Source organism: Saccopteryx bilineata, chromosome 5 (genome assembly GCF_036850765.1).
Source record: "Saccopteryx bilineata isolate mSacBil1 chromosome 5, mSacBil1_pri_phased_curated, whole genome shotgun sequence".
In the NCBI taxonomy this organism is placed as follows: Eukaryota; Metazoa; Chordata; class Mammalia; order Chiroptera; family Emballonuridae; genus Saccopteryx; species Saccopteryx bilineata.
Genome location: NC_089494.1, coordinates 263150509 through 263170792, shown reverse-complemented (window position 1 = coordinate 263170792; position 20284 = coordinate 263150509). Strand labels below are relative to the sequence as shown.

At 56.4% G+C, this 20284-nt stretch overlaps 1 protein-coding gene across 4 annotated transcripts in view; it reads left to right on the top strand.

Annotated features, from left to right (window-relative positions):
- Positions 1–20284, top strand: part of AFAP1 (actin filament associated protein 1) — a 118672-nt gene that overhangs the window by 34890 nt on the left and 63498 nt on the right. For all 4 annotated transcript variants that reach the window (XM_066279101.1, XM_066279103.1, XM_066279100.1 and 1 more), the window contains one exon: positions 20070–20198. In XM_066279101.1, the coding sequence (XP_066135198.1) occupies positions 20072–20198 (127 nt within the window). In that variant the 5' untranslated portion in view covers positions 20070–20071. The remainder of the gene's footprint in view (positions 1–20069; positions 20199–20284) is intronic.

Sequence of the window (20284 nt, the reverse complement as noted above, 5' to 3'; positions counted from 1 at the left end):
CTTCAGAGTGCGTCCAGCACGGAGCCTGCTCTTGCTGCACAGGGAATGTGTTGCCGAGCGGGAGGCTAGCGCTCCAATCCGGGCCAGCAGCCTAGCAGGATGGAGGCGGAAAGTAACAGACGTCCGTTCAAAGCTGGCTTTCTGATGAGGGCAGAAATGGGCTGGGAGAAGTGGACTTGCCTGGGACCCCACGCAGCCTCTTGGGAGCATCTGAGCCAGTGAACTTTTTTTTTTTTCTTTTTGTATTTTTCTGAAGCTGGAAATGGGGAGAGACAGACAGACCAGACAGACTCCCGCATGCACCCGACCGGGATCCACCCGGCACGCCCACCAGGGGGTGACGCTCTGCCCACCAGGGGGCGATGCTCTGCCCCTCCGGGGCGTTGCTCTGTCGCGACCAGAGCCACTCTAGCGCCTGGGGCAGAGGCCAAGGAGCCATCCCCAGCACCCGGGCCATCCTTGCTCCAATGGAGCCTCACTGTGGGAGGGGAAGAGAGAGACAGAGAGGAAGGAGAGGGGGAGGGGTGGAGAAGCAGATGGGTGCTTCTCCTGTGTGCCCTGGCCGGGAATCGAACCCGGGACTCCCGCACGCCAGGCCGATGCTCTACCACTGAGCCAACCGGCCAGGGCCTAGCCAGTGAACTTCTTGACCCGTTTCTCTACACGCGCTCTGATTCCCGTCTGAGTCGACGCTGAGTCATCCGTTTCCGTGAACTGCCGCATCGTTGCTGTGGAACAGCGCTCCCGGGTTGAAGTGTGGCCATGTCTATCCATCCCGTTTTCGTAGTTCTCGGTTGTTCAGGTTTTAAAGTTGTGCTTGTCGTGTCTTGTTGGTTGCGAGCTAGCCTCTCAGAAGCGTGTTTGGTGTGGTCGAGTTACACTTACTTATTTGAAAGGCTCGTTGGGTTAGACCTCCTCAGAGTAAGCGGAGTGAGAGTGGGGGACAGCGCAGCCTGCCTCACGGGTGGAGATGACCTCCGTGTCCCCGGGACGGGACCCGCCCACCAGCCTGTCGTACCCCCCCCCCCGCTCTTCCCCTCTGTGCCAGCGTCCCAGCCCCCACCCACCCCGCCCACCACTGACTTCCTCTGGGGCTCCCTGCTCATCGCTGTGCGAGCTCAGGCAGGGGGAGAGAGCGGCCGCTGTGGCACCGACATGCACACAGAGGGCCCTCGCCACGTCAATGTGGAAGGGGCGTTTATCCAGGCGTGTGACTGCTGTGACCCTCCGAGGCCACGCCCTGCTCCTTCCGTGTCTCTGCAGCAGTCGCCAGCGTGGAGTGGGCAGTGCTCACTGTGGTCGCGCGGAACGCTGTTCTTGTAGGGTCCAGAAGGTCAGGATTTATTGAGCGTTAATTTGGTAGCAGCAGCTTTCTTCCTGGCCAGATGGAGACGGTCCCCTGGCAGGGTGCTGGAGGTGTTTGTGTGGCTCAGACTTAAGGGAAGCAGATGAGTGTGAATCGTTCAACCATCAATGACCAAACGTGGTTGGGTGCGTTTAGCCGTATCGTTTTTTTATCACTGTTGAATGTCCCAGTCAGACCTGGTCAACTCTTGAGCACACGCACAGACATACACACATACAGACATATACACACATACACAGACATACACAGACACACACACAGACACACACACACACATACATATACACACATACACACAGACATATACACACATACACACAGACATACACAGACACACACACAGACACACACAGACATACACACACATACAGACATATACACACATACACACAGACATATACACACATACACAGACATACACAGACACACACAGACACACACACAGACACACACAGACATACACACACATACAGACATATACACACATACACACAGACATATACACACATACACAGACATACACAGACACACACAGACACACACACAGACATACACAGACACACACACAGACACAGACACACACACATACAGACATATACACACATACACACAGACATATACACACATACACACAGACATACACAGACACACACACAGACACACACACAGACACACACAGACACACACATCACATACAGACATGTACACACAGACACACACACACATACAGACATATACACACATACACACAGACATATACACACATACACACAGACATACACAGACACACACACAGACACAGACACACACACATACAGACATATACACACATACACACAGACATATACACACATACACACAGACATACACAGACACACACACAGACACACACACAGACACACACAGACACACACATCACATACAGACATGTACACACATACACACAGACATATACACACATACACACAGACATACACAGACACACACACAGACACAGACACACACACATACAGACATATACACACATACACACAGACATACACAGACACACACACAGACACACACACAGACACACACAGACACACACATCACATACAGACATACACACACAGACACACACACACAGACATACACAGACACACACACAGACACACACATCACATACAGACATGTACACACAGACACACACAGACACATACACACACATACAGACATATACACACAGACACACCCACAGACACACACATCACATACAGACACACACACACAGACACACACATACACACACATACAGACATATACACACATACACACAGACATACACAGACACACACACAGACATATACACACACAGACATACACAGACACACACACAGACACACACAGACACACACATCACATACAGACATGTACACACAGACACACACACATACAGACATATACACACATACACACAGACATATACACACATACACACAGACATACACAGACACACACACAGACACAGACACACACACATACAGACATATACACACATACACACAGACATATACACACATACACACAGACATACACAGACACACACACAGACACACACACAGACACACACAGACACACACACAGACACACACATCACATACAGACATGTACACACAGACACACACAGACACATACACACACATACAGACATATACACACAGACACACCCACAGACACACACATCACATACAGACACACACACACAGACACACACATACACACACATACAGACATATACACACATACACACAGACATACACAGACACACACACAGACATATACACACACAGACATACACAGACACACACACAGACACACACACAGACACACACAGACACACACATCACATACAGACATGTACACACAGACACACACACATACAGACATATACACACATACACACAGACATATACACACATACACACAGACATACACAGACACACACACAGACACAGACACACACACATACAGACATATACACACATACACACAGACATATACACACATACACACAGACATACACAGACACACACACAGACACACACACAGACACACACAGACACACACATCACATACAGACATGTACACACAGACACACACATACAGACACACACATCACATACATATACACACACAGACACACACACAGACACACATCACATACAGACATATACACACAGAGACACATACACACAGACACACACATCACATACAGACATATACACACAGAGACACATACACACAGACACACACATCACATACAGACATATACACACAGACATACACAGATACATACACACAGATACATACACACACAGACACACACACACACTCTGTTTTATTTTAGACCCCAGCCCTTTGGGCAGCCACCATCCGTGAGACCCCTTTCTGCCATCTCTGGCTCCAACAGCCTCTGTCACAGTACCTATCGCTCTATTTCCAGGCTCTCCTCGCCATTAAGTTGAGAAGACCCTCAGGACAGGCTGTGGGTCGTGTATCTGTTTATTTTTGACACTCCCATTGCTAAGCACACTCGGACAGGCAACCGCGAGGGCTCTTCTGTGCTCCGTGAAAAATAGAGGGAGGGCCCTGGCCATTTGGCTCAGTGGTAGAGCATCGGCCTGGCATGCAGGAGTCCCGGGTTCGATTCCTGGCCAGGGCACACAGGAGAAGCCCCCATTTGCTTCTCCACCCCTCCCCCTCTCCTTCCTCTCTGTCTCTCTCTTCCCCTCCCGCAGCCGAGGCTCCATTGGAGCAAAGTTGGCCCAGGCGCTGAGGATGGCTCTGTGGCCTTTGCCTCAGGCCCTAGAAGGGCCCAGATGGTCAGAGCATCGCCCCCTGGTGGGCATGCCAGGTGGATCCTGGTCGGGCGCATGCGGGAGTCAGTCTGACTGCCTCCCCATTTCCAACTTCAGAAAAATACAAAAAAAGCAGGGAGTCCCCAGGTTGGCCATGGGGACGATAGGACAGCTCCCAGCTGGACATGGTGCTTTGGGGGTTTTGTCTTTCAGCTCATTCATTTGAACTAAGCCAGACTGGGAAAGTTGCAAAAATAGCACAAAGAATTCCTGTACCCCCTCTACCCCGACATTGACGACATTGTGCGCGCGCTCTCTCTCTCTCTCTCTCTCTCTCTGTACACGTTTCCCTGAAACGTCTGAGTAGAGGGCAGGTGGCAGGGCTGGTGGGGGAGGTAAGAGGCAAGCTGGGAGCCTCGGCCGTGGCCCTGGCGAGAGAGCAGGGTGGCCTGGCTGGGAGCGGCGCGGGAGGTCAGCCGGGGTTCGGCCGGGCCCCACGCTGAGAGGGGACCGGGAAGACTGGCTGGCCAGCTCGGTGACTGAGCGGGAAGAGGAGGGAGCTTGGCCGGAGTCTCCAGGAGGGAGGAGTCTCCAGGAGGGAGGAGTTGCCTCTGCGGCGGGAGCCCTGCAGCAGTGTCTCCGGCCGGTTTGGGCTGCAGCTGAGTGCAGAGGCCAGGCGTGTTGGGGGGGGAAGAGCAGAGAGCGAACCCCGGGCACCCGGGCGGTTCACGCAGGAGGAACTAGCTGGTCTCAGTGTTCCGCAGAACAAGTGCCGGCTGGCAGAGGGGCCTGGGAGCTGGGGTGCTCAGCTCTGTCTGAATGCACCCCGCTGTCCTGTGCACTGAGCTGGGTTGGCAACAGCGCTCAGTGTGCCTCAATCAGCAGCCACCCTGAGCGGCTCCGTCACCGCCTCCCTCTGACGCTGGTGTTCACAGCGCTGTCACCCCCTGCTCGCGTGTGGTCACTGGGCATCGAGCACACGTGACTGTCACCCCGTCAGCACTCCGGAGGCTGGTCAGCGTCAGGCCGGTTTCCCCGCAGGAGGCTGCTGGACATCGGAGTGGGGGCTGGGGGCAGAGGTCTAAACTGAAGCTGGAAATTTAGGGATTGTCACTGTGTTGGTGTTAGAATCATGGACTGGAGGAAAACTCCTGGGGAAGGAGTGTAATTTGGAGGAAAAAGGTCTGTGGTCCAAACCTGGGGTGCACCCACACTTAGAGACTGGGAAGACGGGGTTCAGAAGGGCCATTCGTGGTGCCGGCGAGCAGGGGCGAGACCCTGGCTGCCCGGCTGATGGAAGGGGGCTGGAGGGTGGGCTTGCGGCGAGGGCTCTGCAGGAGCGGGGTCCCCGGAGTGGGGGCGCAGGGAGGGCGGGGCGGACAGAGCCGGAGGCACACTGGGGGCGAGCTGGACGTCTCTTCGGAGGCAGCTGGTTTGATGAAGTAGGTTTAGAGTCGGTCATGATGGTGCGAAGGTTTATTTAGTTCATTCTGTAACCTCTGGGTCCTTATCCTAGGGAGTGCATTAACATTCTTATCTGGAAACTGGATATGTATTTAAAAAATCTCTGATTGCGGGTTGTACTGCATTTTGGGGCATTACAAAGACAATGTTCTCTGTAGGAATAGGAGGGCCCTTTGGTTCACTGTGCAAAGCAGTGCTTTACAGCAGGACCCAGTTTCACAGATCTGTTCAAAGTGGCAGGTGGTTGTTCCCTGCTCATGTTGTTGAGAGGCAGTCATTAATGGAAAGACCCTGGCCAGTCTGTCACGTATAGGTGTGTCCTGGGGCAAGTTACTTCACCTTCCTGAGAGGTAGTGTTCTCAGCTATGAAATGATAATCTAACCTGCAGGTTATATTGGTGTTTTACCGAGACTCTAATGACAGGTCTGGAAGAGCCGCTCTCCTTAGGTTTATTGGTATCTCATGAAATACACGAGGGAGGCTAGATGTGGTTTCCCTGGGGAAGTAACAGGTACAGTTTATCACACATTTATGCAGATGCTCTTTATTAGGCAAATTATCTTATCTGGCTCTTATAACCACAGCTACCCTTGAACAGAGCAGGGGTTGGGGGCATCAACCCCGTGTGTGCCGTCGAAAATATACACAAAAATTTTGACTCCCCCAAAAGTTAACTACAGGCAGCCCCTGGTTTACGAACGAGCTATGTTCTGTACATTTGTTCTTAAGTGGAATTTGTGTGTAAGTTGGAACAGCTATGTTTACTTATTAAACGCTACTTAGACAGATGGTTGTCTTAACATAGCATTTACTTTTACCTTTCTGTGCATATAAACAAACATGTTCAAACACAGCCTGAAACCGCCTTGGACGACGCAGAAGATGAGGGGCTTGTTGGAGAGCCTGGGGCTGGTGTGAGGGAGTCAGGAGTTGGTTCTGCTGCTGGACCAGTGTCTTGAAGTCGGCATCGGGGAGGCTGTACTACACAGCTCTTCTGTTCTCATCAATGGCCCTGGAGCATCTCGGGCCTCCGGGAACTGCATGGAAAACTCTGGTGAACGTCCCCGTGTCAGGATCTCGCTCCTCTAACGTCCCGTTCCTGCCTCTTGAGATGAAACATATCAGCCAACTCTTTTGTAGAAAACATTTTTAGTTCTCGAGTTTCTAGGTCCCTTTTTACCCCTAAACACCACCGTCTCCTGCTCTCGTTTCACAAGGTCTCCTTGGTTAGTTCTTTCCCACGGGAGTTGGTAACTCTGTGACATCGTTTTCACAGATGTCCAAGTGCAGCTGATTGCCAACAGCCCTGTGGTGCTCCGTTTGTGAGTACGAGCACGAGGTGTACGTAGGTTGGATGTGTGTAACTCAGGGACTTCCTGTATTAACAGCACACTGTTGACCTTACCGGAAGCCTTACCGGTAACAGAAACAGTTGATTAACACGCATTTTGTACGTATACTGTGTAGTATATACTGTATTCTTACCTTAAAGCAAGCTAGAGAAAGGAAAAGGTTATTCCTTAATTTTATTTCTCAGGTAATAATTGTACTGATGACGATGATGTTGGTAAGTCAAAATTTATTGAGGACTTCTGTGCTGACTTCTCCACACAGGGCATTAAAAAGGGCTCTGTTCCTCTCGTTCCGTGGAGGGAGGACGGTAGTATCCCAGGGCACGGGGCGCATCTAGAAGGTGGTGGGGCGGAGTCTCCACCGGCCTCTTCACCCCGGAGTCTGTGCGTTTGCTGTAGGAAGACAATGCGGTCATCACATTTCACCAGAACCTGAGCTCATTGGCTCCCGGCCTTGAAGAGCTGTTGTGTGACCAGCCGTGACTGTAATCGTTTCCATTAGCACAGTGACATATGCCACCCAGGCCTTGGTGCCCACCCCTCTCTCACCCCCCCACGCGTGCAGGAGGGGAGCGCAGGCCGACAGATGGCCGGCCTCTCAGCCCGTCCCTGGGGGACTTTTCCTGAGCCTGCTGTCGGGGCCCCGGGCTGCCAGAGGGGACTCACGGGTGGAGCCCGGGCCTCAGCCTTTCGTGAAGACAGACATCAACCCCGACACCAGCTGCAGGCTTCTCCGTGGCGGCCGCATCACTTAGGGGCACGAGGTAAGGAAAGGGGATGGTCAGGCTCCTGTGAAGCAGTTCCGGAGGTCGGGGCCTTCACACAGAGGTCACACACATTGTGTCTCCCTGTGACGCGGGCTCACCCTCTTCGCACGAAAGCGATGGCATTTATGAAGAGGGTCAGACCCGATTGCTGTGGCCTTGGCCTCCTGCTTTTACCAGGCTTGCGTTCAAAGAGAGCGCTTGTCTGCCTCTGTGTGTCTGGTCCTGACTGGTCCTGACTGGTCCTGACCGCCTGTGCAGGGTGAGAGTTGTTTCCTCCGTCTCAGATTTCAGGTTTTCATCCTTGGGGCTGGTTTTCCTGAGTGGAGATGAGCAGGCTTTCTCAGTCAGGGTCCACAGAGTAAGGATTTTAGGCGTTGGGTCTCTGTGTCATAAAAGTGGTCATTGGCAAGAAATATGTGAGTGGCTGTGCTGTGTCCCTCTGACAATACTTACAAACACCGGCTTTGGGCCTGATTTGCCCCCCCCCCCCCATCACACGTAGAGGGTTGATGCTGTGGACAAGCTTACACACAGACATGAGCCTATTACCAGCTCTCTTGGCTCTGGTTGATTCTGACCCTTTGGAGACCACCGGTCACATGCCGACCGGCCGCGTCTTTAGGGGCCTCATTGCTTCTCATCCGTCTCCTCCCCGACCGCTTTGCTGGCGGTGTGGCCTGAGTGTCCGTGCAGGACCCCGGTGCTCCCGGGGGTGCGGCCTGAGTGTCCGAGCAGGACCCCGGCGCTCCCGGGGGTGTGGCCTGAGTGTCCGAGCAGGACCCCGGCGCTCCCGGGGGTGTGGCCTGAGTGTCCGAGCAGGACCCCGGCGCTCCCGGGGGTGTGGCCTGAGTGTCCGTGCAGGACCCCGGCGCTCCCGGGGGTGTGGCCTGAGTGTCCGTGCAGGACCCCGGCGCTCCGCGGGGGTGCGGGCTGAGTGCGGACGGCGGCACTTCTGCGCCTTAAGGCGGCCCCAGCAGCTCCCCTGTGCCTTGGACACTGCTGTCCGGCTCAGTGTGGCGCAGGGCCCGGCTGCGCAGAGTGGGACTCGGGGGCCTCGTGGGACGTGCGGGCTCCCAGGGCCCCCCAGACCTGCGGAGTCAGAACCGGCATTCTGACAGGACCCCCGCTGAGCTGTGGTCCCCGGAAGTGTGAGAAGCAGTGGCTTACGGTATGGAGGACAGAGAGGAAGCATTTTTCAGAAATCCTTTTATCTGCAGGTTTTTTATATTGAAAGTACAAAATAAAAGCAACTTCTGAGCTGTGAAGCAGGTGTATGTGTCTTTTCAGACACCTTCTAAGAGTCCTAACCAAATGTTGTTTTCCTGACGGAGAGGGGGCGTCAGGGCCAGTACTGTGTGGCGGGAGAAGTTCTAGACCGCGATATTCAGATGATGTAGTACAGAATTGTACACCTGAAGCCTACATAACTTTATCAGCCCGCCACCTCCATACACCCAACTAATAGTTCTAGACTAGTTAAAAATACGAGCCTGAAGTTGCTGCCCCTGCAGCGTCGCTGGGAGACCCCACCGTCTCTGTGCTGCAGTGGGTCCTGTGTGCGAAGTCTATGGCAGATGACGCTGAAAGCCCTATGGCTGCAGGTGTTGTGTCCTCTGTTTCACGCCACACGCTTTGTCCCTCTCCGCTGTCACTCCTGTTCTCCCATGTGGCCCCTTTTCCCCTGGCTGCTGACTGATGGTCCGCAGTGCCAGACCAGCTGGCGGGGGCCCGGGGGGCAATCCAAAATGCCATGCGGTATCAGAGCCTCGGAACTGCTGGAAGAACGAGCCAGGTGCCCAGGAGGCGACGCCCCTTCCGAGCCGGGTGTGAGGAGACAGGTTGGGGGATGTGGCCGGTGACTGAGGTTTGCTCAGCGGGAAGGCCAGCGCTTCGGAGGTCACTGACCCGGCATCCTGGAAGCCTCTGTTTCCCCTTCCTCCACCAGGTCCGAAGTTCAAGTTTCAGATGACGGAGATTATGCCTTTTAACCAGATGTAACAGTGGCCGGAGAGATGCGTGTCTCTCACTGGGAGAATGAAACGACGGTGTTTCATAGAGGAGGTAGCTGCAGTGTCAGTGACCGGAATGCGGTGACGTTCAGCGTGGCAGGGGTCTCCTGCCGGTGCCACACCCCCTCCTGCTCCTCTGTCCTCCCTCCACTCTCTCGGGGAGTGCAGAGAGCTCCGTGAGCAGCGGTCTCACTCTGCAGCCTCCCACTGCATCCTCCTCAAAGCCTGCTGTCCCCGTGGTCGCTCTGGACGTGTGCGGGTTCTGACGGGGCCGCTGGGGGTGGCAGTGAAGGCTGGCGGGTCATCTTTCATTCCGTGTGGGGAGACCTCAGTCTCTGTGTAAGTGCTGCTTCCCTTTTAGAGGTGGTGTCGGGTCCTCTTTGTGCCCTGTCCCCGAGGCGTTTAGAGGCAGGGTGACATCACAGGAAGAGAGCCTTCTGGAACAGCCAGGACCGCGTGCCGGTAACCGGACACGTGGCCTGACCGCCCTGTTCCTCCCAGAGCCTCGGTGCCCCCATTTACAGAACCAGCTGCCAGATGAGATGCCGCCTGGGTGTCCTCCGGAGAGTCCAGTCGGGAGGGGACCCAGCGGTTGACAAAGATGGCTGCGTCAGCACCTCCCTGCATTTGTATAAAGTTCACTGCTGGGGGACGTCTGTGTGTGCGGGGGGCAAGGGGGGGGTGCTTCCCTTCCCCTCCAGCTGCCTGGTTCATCCCTCCCTTCTGACCCGTCCTTTGGGGGCCACAGGGCTGCTGGTGGTCTCTCCACGCTGGTTACAGAGGGACGAGGGGATCCGTGTAGCCACCTTGATCTCACCGCCGCAGGCGGGGGGTGGGGCTCTGCTTCGGCTGGGTCTTCTCACTGTGGGAGAAGCACACCCCGTGTTCTCCTGCCATGTGAGCCCAGCCTCTCCCAGCGTCACCCGCCTCCCCCGTCACGTGGGGCAGGGCCTGGGCGCTTCAGTGAGACATGGTTCTACGTGCCGACTTTCTCTCCTTCCTTCCCCTTTGGTTTTCCTCCCTCCTTCCTTTGACTGGAAGACAAACCCATCTGTGGATAAAGGTGCAGTGTGTCCTGTGGGTAGGACGCGAACTCGGGTCCTCAGAGCTGTCTGATTCTCCATGTCTGTCGTAGGCACTTTGCTTCCTTCCTACAAAGACAGAATGAGCCCTGGCCAGACTCGCCGGCGCCGTGCCGTGTGTTCCGTTTATTACCGTGTGTGGCACAACCTTCTCTTCACATGCTGTGGACCCCGATCTCACCGTTGGCCTCGCCTCTGAGACGCCATGTGCAGGGTCTCCTCCTCCGACTCGATCTCGCCTGGACCGAGTGGGGTTTTCCTCTGACGCGTGATTCTGTACCTCGAACGTGCCGGTGGTCATTCTGCTCAGAGTCCCCAGTCCGTGAGGACAGAAGAACATGTCAGCCCCCCCTCCCCCCCAGGCAGCCACCCTTGCTGCAGGCTGGTTTTGCTGGTTCTAGAATTTCATAAAAGTGGGTTCACACAGCATGCCTTTTTTGTGTGCCTAGCTTCTTTTGCATAGCTTTTTTTTTGTTTTTCTTTCCTGAGATTGATTTGAGCTATGCATGTGGACAGCCGTGTCTTCTTAGGGCTAAGAGAGACTCCATTGCACATTTACATCCTGGTGGATTCTTCTGTGTGTTTGTTAGTGGTCATCTGTCATCTCATTGTGTGCAGTTCTTGGCTGTTCTGCATGAAGCTGCTGCTGTTCTGTGGACACGGGCCATGACGTCTCCTGGGTGGATGCCCAGCAGTGCAGGTGCCGGGCCACCGGGAAAGTGAGCTTTCACTTTATAAGAAGCTGCCACGCTGTGCCCTCACGTGAGCCCAGGCAGCCTCTCACTGGGAGGTCGGAGGGTTCTGTCTGCTCTGCAGTTTGCCAAGGCTCGGCCTCACTGGTCTTTGAAAGTCTGGCCCTTCTCCTGGATGTGTAGGGGTGTCTCATTGACCTGCTGACTGATGACGCTAGCATCCTTTGTGTGCTTGCTGGTCCTTTGTGTCTTTTTCTGTGACATGTTTGTGTGTCCTTTGGCTGTTTTGTTGTTCTCTGTGTGTGTGTTCTCAGTGTCCGGTGTCATTGGTGTAAGTGCTCTGTGACATGTATTTTCTTATTCATGATGTCTTTCCAAAAGTCTTTTGTTATTAATTTTTTTTTACGTTCGTACTTTTTGGTGTCCTAAGATGTCTCGGCCTCCTCCAAAGTCGTCAGTACTGTTTACGTTTTCTTCTAGCGAGTGCGTGGCTTCCCTTCCCGCGTCTGTGCCCGCGACCCACTCGAGCTCGTTTCCGCGCCCACGACCCCTTTGATCTCATTTCCGTGCCCGCGACCCACTCGAGCCCGTTTCCGTGCCCGCGACCCCTTTGATCTCGTTTCCACGCCCGCCACCCACTCGAGCTCGTTTCCGTGCCCGCGACCCACTCGAGCCCGTTTCCGTGCCCGCGACCCCTTTGATCTCGTTTCCGCGCCCGCCACCCACTCGAGCTCGTTTCTGTGCCCGCGACCCACTCGAGCTTGTTTCCACGCCCGCGACCCCTTTGATCTCGTTTCGGTGCCCGCGACCCCTTTGATCTCGTTTCCACGCCCGCGACCCCTTTGATCTCGTTTCCGTGCCCGCGACCCCTTTGATCTCCTTTCCGTGCCCGCCACCCACTCGAGCTCGTTTCCACGCCCGCGACCCCTTTGATCTCCTTTCCGCGCCCGCGACCCCTTTGATCTCCTTTCCGCGCCCGCCACCCACTCGAGCTCGTTTCCACGCCCGCGACCCCTTTGATCTCATTTCCGCACCCGCCACCCACTCGAGCTCGTTTCCACGCCCGCGACCCCTTTGATCTCGTTTCCGTGCCCGCGACCCCTTTGATCTCATTTCCGCGCCCGCCACCCACTCGAGCTCGTTTCCGTGCCCGCGACCCCTTTGATCTCCTTTCCACGCCCGCCACCCACTCGGGCTCGTTTCCGCCCGTGGCGTGCAGGTGTGGCTCAGTCTCCCACCTGTCGGCACCGTTTGTTCCACGGCTGCTCTCTCCCCTGAACGGCCTCGCCACCCGCGTCACACATCAGGGGCCACATGTGTGCGGGTTTGTTTCTGTTCCTTGTCCTGGTTCCCTGATCCCCCCTACGCCAGCGCCACACGGGTCTGACTCTCTTAGCTTTTCAAGAAGCCTTGGGACAGCTTGATGTCAGTCCTCTAACACTGCTCTCCCCAGCACCCCTCCCCTGCAAGAGTTTGCTGTTCTAGTTTGTTTCATTTTTCTACGTTTTAGAATTAGCCTGTCAGTTTGTTTTTGCAAAAAGAGCTGCCGGGATCTTGATTGGGATTGCGTGTGCGTGTGCGTGTTCATTTTGGGGGAAGAATTGGGGTCTCAGCAGCGTGGACTCTGCTGTCTGTGAAGGTGGATCTCTCCTGGTCAGCCTGTGTCCAGTTCTCAGCGCGTCGCTGGCTGTCAGTGGGGAGCCCTCCCTCCGCTCATGGGGCTCAGGGACCCGTCAGTATCTCACGTATTGCGAGCTGGTGTCCCTGGGGCGCCGTCCTCTCCCTCACTCTGCAGTTGTCCCTCGCTAGCGAGGAGCTCGCTGCTCTATGGGGACATTGTCGGGTCAGCCGTGAGGGACCGAGGGACAGGCCAGAGGCAGGCTGTTCTCAGCGAGAGGCCTGGGAAGGCTCTGCAGTTGTCCCTCGCTAGTGAGGAGCTCACTGCTCTATGGGGACGTTGTCGGGTCAGCCGTGAGGGACCGAGGGACAGGCCGGAGGCAGGCTGTCCTCAGCGAGAGGTCTGGGAAGGCTCTGCGGTGGCGTTGGTTGTCCCCAGCACAGTCTGGATCGGGAAGGAAGGCGAGGAGGTCCCGGGGCAGATATGGATCAGGAAGCGTGAGCGAGGGCCGGAGGCAGGCGCGCAGGAATGTTCTGGAAGGAATGAGCAGAAGCGGGATCGGGCCGCACCAACACACGAGAGGTGGAGAGGGGAAGGTGCTGGGTGTATAAGGACCGAGGGCCGGACGGACCAGGGCTGGACGGCTGCCCAGGGTGAAACTGTTCAGCGGGCTCGGGGGGCCCTCGTGTATTCATGCGCTGGGGAAACGAAGCCGTGGTTTTTGCATTAAAAAAAAAATTATAACTATGTAACAAAATTTTCCATTTAAGCTACTTTCTCAGTGTCCATCTCTGTGGCTTTACATCTGTTCACACTGCTGTGCAGCCGCCGCCACCGTCTCAGAACTCTTCTCATCTTGCAGAGCTGAACCCGGTCCCTGTGGCACTGACTCCCCGCCCCTCCCAGCCCCTGGCACCCACCCTTCCATCTTCCGGGTCTGAGTTTGACTCGTCTAGGGACCTCATCCTATGTGAGGAGTCATAAAATAGTGGTCCCTCCGTGGCCGCGTGGTCTCAGCGCCTGTCATCCCTGTGGGAGCAGGTGTCAGATTTCACTCCTTTTGAAGACTGGACAGCGTCCCGTCGTGTGGGTGGACCACAGTGTGTGTGTCCATCGCCGTCCGTGGACACTCGGGCTGCTCCCACCTTCTGGCTCTTGTGACTGCGGAGCCTTTCTTAGTGCAGAGGACCTCAGAGGTGAGCTAGGGGTTTGGAGCGAAGGGATGTGACAGACAGTTGTTGGCTACACGCTGTCTCGGAGTGTCCCTCTTCCTTTCCAGCTCTGTTTGCTTACTTGTGTGCTGTCTGTCCCTCTAATTTAGAGTAAAATATCATGTTTGTTTCACTTGTCCTTGTCCTTAGGTACCCAAATATTTGTGCAGTGGGGTGTTGTTTTATTTCTAAGTAGATATTTAAAATATCTTACAATAAATAGAGCACTCATTTGCATTTTCCTTTCCATGTCATTGTGCTCATTCATGTTTTCTCAATGGGCCCGCCTCTCCCCCTTGGCCTCTGTCCCCTCCGGCCTCTGTCCCCTCCGGCCTCTCCCCCTCCGGCCTCTCCCCCTCCGGCCTCTCCCCCTCCGGCCTCTGTCCCCTCCGGCCTCTCCCCCTCCGGCCTCTCCCGCTCTGGCCTCTGTCCCCTCCGGCCTCTCTCCCTCCGGCCTCTCCCCCTCCGGCCTCTCCCGCTCTGGCCTCTGTCCCCTCCGACCTCTCTCCCTCCGGCCTCTCCCCCTCCGGCCTCTCCCGCTCTGGCCTCTGTCCCCTCCGGCCTCTCTCCCTCCGGCCTCTCCCCCTCCGGCCTCTCCCGCTCCGGCCTCTGTCCCCTCCGGCCTCTCTCCCTCCGGCCTCTCCCCCTCCGGCCTCTCCCGCTCCGGCCTCTGTCCCCTCCGGCCTCTCTCCCTCCGGCCTCTCCCCCTCCGGCCTCTCCCGCTCTGGCCTCTGTCCCCTCCGGCCTCTCTCCCTCCGGCCTCTCCCCCTCCGGCCTCTCCCGCTCTGGCCTCTGTCCCCTCCGGCCTCTCTCCCTCCGGCCTCTCCCCCTCCGGCCTCTCCCCCTCCGGCCTCTGTCCCCTCCGGCCTCTCCCCCTCCGGCCTCTCCCCCTCCGGCCTCTCCCGCTCCGGCCTCTGTCCCCTCCGGCCTCTCTCCCTCCGGCCTCTCCCCCTCCGGCCTCTCCCGCTCTGGCCTCTGTCCCCTCCGGCCTCTCTCCCTCCGGCCTCTCCCCCTCCGGCCTCTCCCGCTCTGGCCTCTGTCCCCTCCGGCCTCTCTCCCTCCGGCCTCTCCCCCTCCGGCCTCTCCCGCTCTGGCCTCTGCCCCCTCTGGCCTCTCCCTGTACCACTTCAACCTTAACGCTGCCCCTGGATTCTCTTTTAAAAATGGCGACTCATCAAGGCCACTTTTCCCGAAAACCCGTGACTCTCCCTCCATAGCGTCATGGTTCCGAGTGCAGACGGTGCTCTGCCTCTAGATGGTGACACCGGAGTGTCCGGGGCTTGTCTTTGCATTGTGACTACAGTGTCTTGAACATGGTTGCTGTGTAATAGCTTATTGCAGAATTAAGTTGAACAGATATAAACGGGATATAAAAACCATGCCCTCGGTAGTGTATCTAACACTGTGGTTAGCGACCAGCTTGGTTTTTGTCTGGAGTCCCGTCCCGCCAGCCTGGGAGGCAGCGGCAGAAGGCAGGAGGCCTGGTCCTGTGTTCCTCAGGTCACACATTACGACCAGCAGAGACGTGCAGGTCTGCGTCCCATCTCTGCTCTACAGAACAATAGAAGGATGTTTTCTGTCAGGGCTTGACTCATCCCTCCAAGCCCTGATCTGACTTTTCTGAACCATGATATCTTCCCCAAAGAATGTATTTTGTGGATTTGCACAGCAGTCCTTTGGGGACTCCCTACTGGCGGAAGAGTCCCAGCCCTCGCAATAGACATGTGCGCACACACCCTTTCAGAAACGCACTCTTGCCTTTGGGACATTGATCAGTGTTTCAAAGCCTCAGCCCTCAGGGTCCGTGCTGAGCTACGGCAGTCACGGGTCCTGTTCAGAGCGGGCGTGAGACGTGGAGACCTCGCCCTCCGCTGTCAGGGTCACACAAACCGGTGTCTCCGCGGCCCAAGGCTGTCACTCGGGGCCGTCCTCCCGGCCCTCCCCGGCACCCCTGCTCGGCACCTCGCCGCCGCCACCCCGGTCTAGACCAGGGCAGGGAGTCCAGGAAGTTCAGTGGCCGGCTCTCTGTCGCCCGGTCCTTCAGAGACGGCCATCGGGAGGGCTGAGGGATTTCAGATGTCACCTAGCTGAGGGGGACTTTCCCCACAGACGGCTCTGAAGCCGTGCAGCTTGTCCTGAGGCTCTCAGACCGACCCGTGGGCAGGACTGCCGGGGTCTGGGCAGCGTCCTCCTGGAGAGCCGGCTGTAGCCCTATAAGGGAAAATATGCTGGTGCCTCTCCCGGCCACACGAGCGTGTCCCTCACGGAGCACACGGCTCAGCGTCCTCAGCCACGGCCTGCAGTTGTAGCGGAGAAGGGCCAGCAGGCGGTCAGAAGCCTGCTGGCCAGCGTTGGTCTTGGCCGCGTTTGATGTGTGTGTCACAGGAGACCAGTCACTAGGAGAGGGTCCGTCTCTGGTGTTTTTCTCTGCATCTTTCTCTTCCAAACAAGATCTCAGGAATTTTGTCTATGATGGTGACCTAGAAACAAGTGAATTAATTACCTCAGCAAACCCAAGCTGAGTGTCAGCTGCGTCCGAGCTCCCCGGTCAGGCATGGGCTAAGCCCTCTGGGTACAGAGAGAGGCCACATGGATGGGGCCCTGACTTCAGACTGCCTCCTGACTGGGGGGAGACAGACACAGTCACCCAGAATTACCACCCAGTGTGAGGCACTGATGGGGGTAGGCCCTGGTGCAGATCGCTGAGCCGAGTGTGGAGGGGGGGGTACGGCAGAGGTGCGGCCGGGGTGTGTGTGTGAGGGGCCAGGCCGGCACACACGGGGTCAGGACACGCTGGCCGGAGGCAGCTGTGAGCGCCAGGGCCGACGCCCAGAGCGGCCCGATGCCCGCACGCGGGGCGCTGCGTTTGAAGAGCCACCGTGTGATGCCCAAGGCGGGAGGCGAGAGGGGTGGGTCTAGAAGAAGAGCAGCTGGTAAGACTCTGAGGCAGGGTCAGAAAAAGCCATGGAGAAGAAGGTAGGGGACAAGGGCAGCTTTCTGGAAAGCAGGCCGGTCCCGGGCCAGCCACGTTTCACAACCCGATTCTTAACTGGAGCCTCAGATGTGGCCCCGTGGTCCCCGGTGAGGGACATGAGATGGGGTTTTGTGACAGCAGTCCCCGGGGCCCCAGCCTCTGGAGACAGTCAGCGTGAGTGCTGCTGCCCAGGGTCCTGGGTCCCGGGACGGGACGCGGGCAGGGCGGAGGACGCGGCCCCCACGCGGGCCTCCCTCCGCGCACTCACGCGTGGTTTCCGTGGGTCCCCCCTCCACCAGTCTTTTCCTTTCACGTTGGATTCCGGGTCACAGCTAGAAAATCTTTTCCCACAGCAAGGTGGTAAAATAATTCACCTGTTTCCTCAAGGGCTCAAATGTGGTCATTTAAAAAAATGCTTTGAGGCCCTGGCCGGTTGGCTCAGCGGTAGAGCGTCGGCCTGGCGTGTGCGGGGGACCCGGGTTCGATTCCCGGCCAGGGCACATGGGAGAGGCGCCCATTTGCTTCTCCACCCCCCCTCCTTCCTCTCTGTCTCTCTCTTCCCCTCCCGCAGCCGGGGCTCCATTGGAGCGGGGATGGCCCGGGCACTAGGGATGGCTCCTTGGCCTCTGCCCCAGGCGCTGGAGTGGCTCTGGTCGCGGCAGAGCGACGCCCCGGAGGGGCAGAGCATCGCCCCCTGGTGGGCAGAGCGTCGCCCCTGGTGGGCGTGCCGGGTGGATCCCGGTCGGGCGCATGCGGGAGTCTGTCTGACTGTCTCTCCCCGTTTCCAGGTTCAGAAAAATACAAAAAAAAAAAAAAAAAAATTATAAAAAAATAAAAAAATGCTTTGACTCTCAAGTATCTCTACAGTTCTTTTCTGGTCTAAGACCTGAATGAGTAGTCCCAGCCTCTTGTTTTCCCGTTGATTTGAGACCCTGTATTTATCAGGTGCTCTGTACCTATTGGTGGCTATGAAGGTGGTCTCAGCTCGGGTCTGTAATTCTGAAGGGTGTTGTCATGGAGACGGGGGAAGTGTAGATTTGGAAAGACTCCCATAGACCAACGGTTCTCGAACTTTTTTGTTTAGAACTTTCTGGTCTCAAAACATGGGTTGAAAACCCAAAAGATATCTGTAGATTTTTCCCATACTACAATAGTATTTAACACTGGCAGCTTTCTAAGGTATGAGCTCCTTGAAGAAATAATACGTATTTATGGACAGTAGCTGTGCCTACCCAGTGAGAACAGTGGCTTGTGAGAGGGCGCTGTTCGCTACGTCTGCAGGGGGGTGCCGCGGAGGGGGCCGGCTTCGCGGGAGCGGCTGGGCGCTCCCCCCTGCTTCCCCGTCCAGTCGCTGCGGCACCTGGTTCTGGTGGACGAACCAGAGAAAGTCTGGCCCCACACAGACATGCCGTTGGAAAAGAGAGTATTTTAGCGCCTTGTTAGAAAATCGCGGGTATTTTTCTTTGCTACTGCACCAAAACTCGACAGGGGCTCATTTCTTAAAGGTCAGCTGCAATGTGGGCTCTGCAGCCCTGTCAAAGAGCCCTTCATCCTCCGTCAGGTTAGAGTATTTCATCCGGAATTGCTTGTCCGTGGACCTGACCCAGGTGTGAGTGCGACGCCCGGTTCGCTGAGCCATGCGGGCCTTCCGGATGTCGACAGTGCTGCCTTCTATACGATCAGAAAAGTCCCTCTCCTCTGGACAGCTGTTCCGTGTACTTCCGCTTCCATCCCTCAGGGGGCCAGAACCGCGTGTCCTCCAGGCGGGATTTAACAAAAGTGACGGTTTTACGGCTGCTCTGCTGAGTTCTCACAGGCGCCCCTGAGTGAGGGCAGCGTCGTTGCTGTGCCCGTCCTGTGCGCGTGTGCTGAGGAATGCAGTGACAGCCGGTCCAGATTGGTGTCACCACTGTGACTACGATGCCAGCCACGTGCCTGCTCTCACATTTTGCACCATCTGTGCAGAAAAAGGCAAATGACGTCTCAGTTGTATGAAAATACCCTGACCTTGCGGACCCCTTGAAGGACTTCCGACCCGTCGGAGCTGAGCAGCCTGCCCTAACGCCAGCTGGCAGCGTGAAATGTGCTGGCACCGGCCACCTCGCCCGACGCCTGGCCGTCAGGGACCAGGGCTGCCACAGTCCTAGAAGGACAAGGCGTGACGGGAAACCAGGGCCTGGCTGTGTGTCTCCCGTCCCCTCGGCATCCGGCACCCCTGTCATAACCGGGTCAGCAGGCCTGCGCACAGCCTTCCTGGGGAGGGAGCCAGCCCCACAAAAGAAAGAATGGGGTGTTGAGTTTCCGAAACCATGTCCTAGTGGTGATTTGCAAACTCTTTGGTATTTGAAACTATCATCTCCTCTCTTGACACCGAAACTTAATATTGTGCAACTGACACCACATGATGATGTCAGGCTTGTGGGTCATGGCTCCGTATGTTGGCAACACGGCTGTGGAGCCTCGCCCAGCCGGCCGGACACTGTCGCCCCAGAGCAGACGTGAGGGGCGCACAGGTGTCCCGGGGGACGGGGCGCACCTGTCAGCCTGGGGTCGGCAAACTCGTCTTCCACGTTGGGATGTGATCTTCGACCAGCAAGCTGGGAGTGAGATAGATGCTGTGGGTGAAGTTTAGCATTTTTATACGTTGACATTTGCAAACCAACTGGTCTAACAGTGCCTTCCTCCTTTGTTTTCAGCAATGGAAGAGTTAATAGTTGAACTTCGTCTGTTTCTTGAACTTTTGGACCATGAATACCTGACGTCAACCGTCAGGGAGAAGAAGGCGGTGATCACAGACATCCTGCTGAGGATACAGTCGTCCAGAGGTGCGTCTGTCCCCACTGTCCTCCTCCTTCCGGACTCCTTTGCTGGAGCCGTCCTTAGTGCCACCGTTTTCTGAAACATACGCATT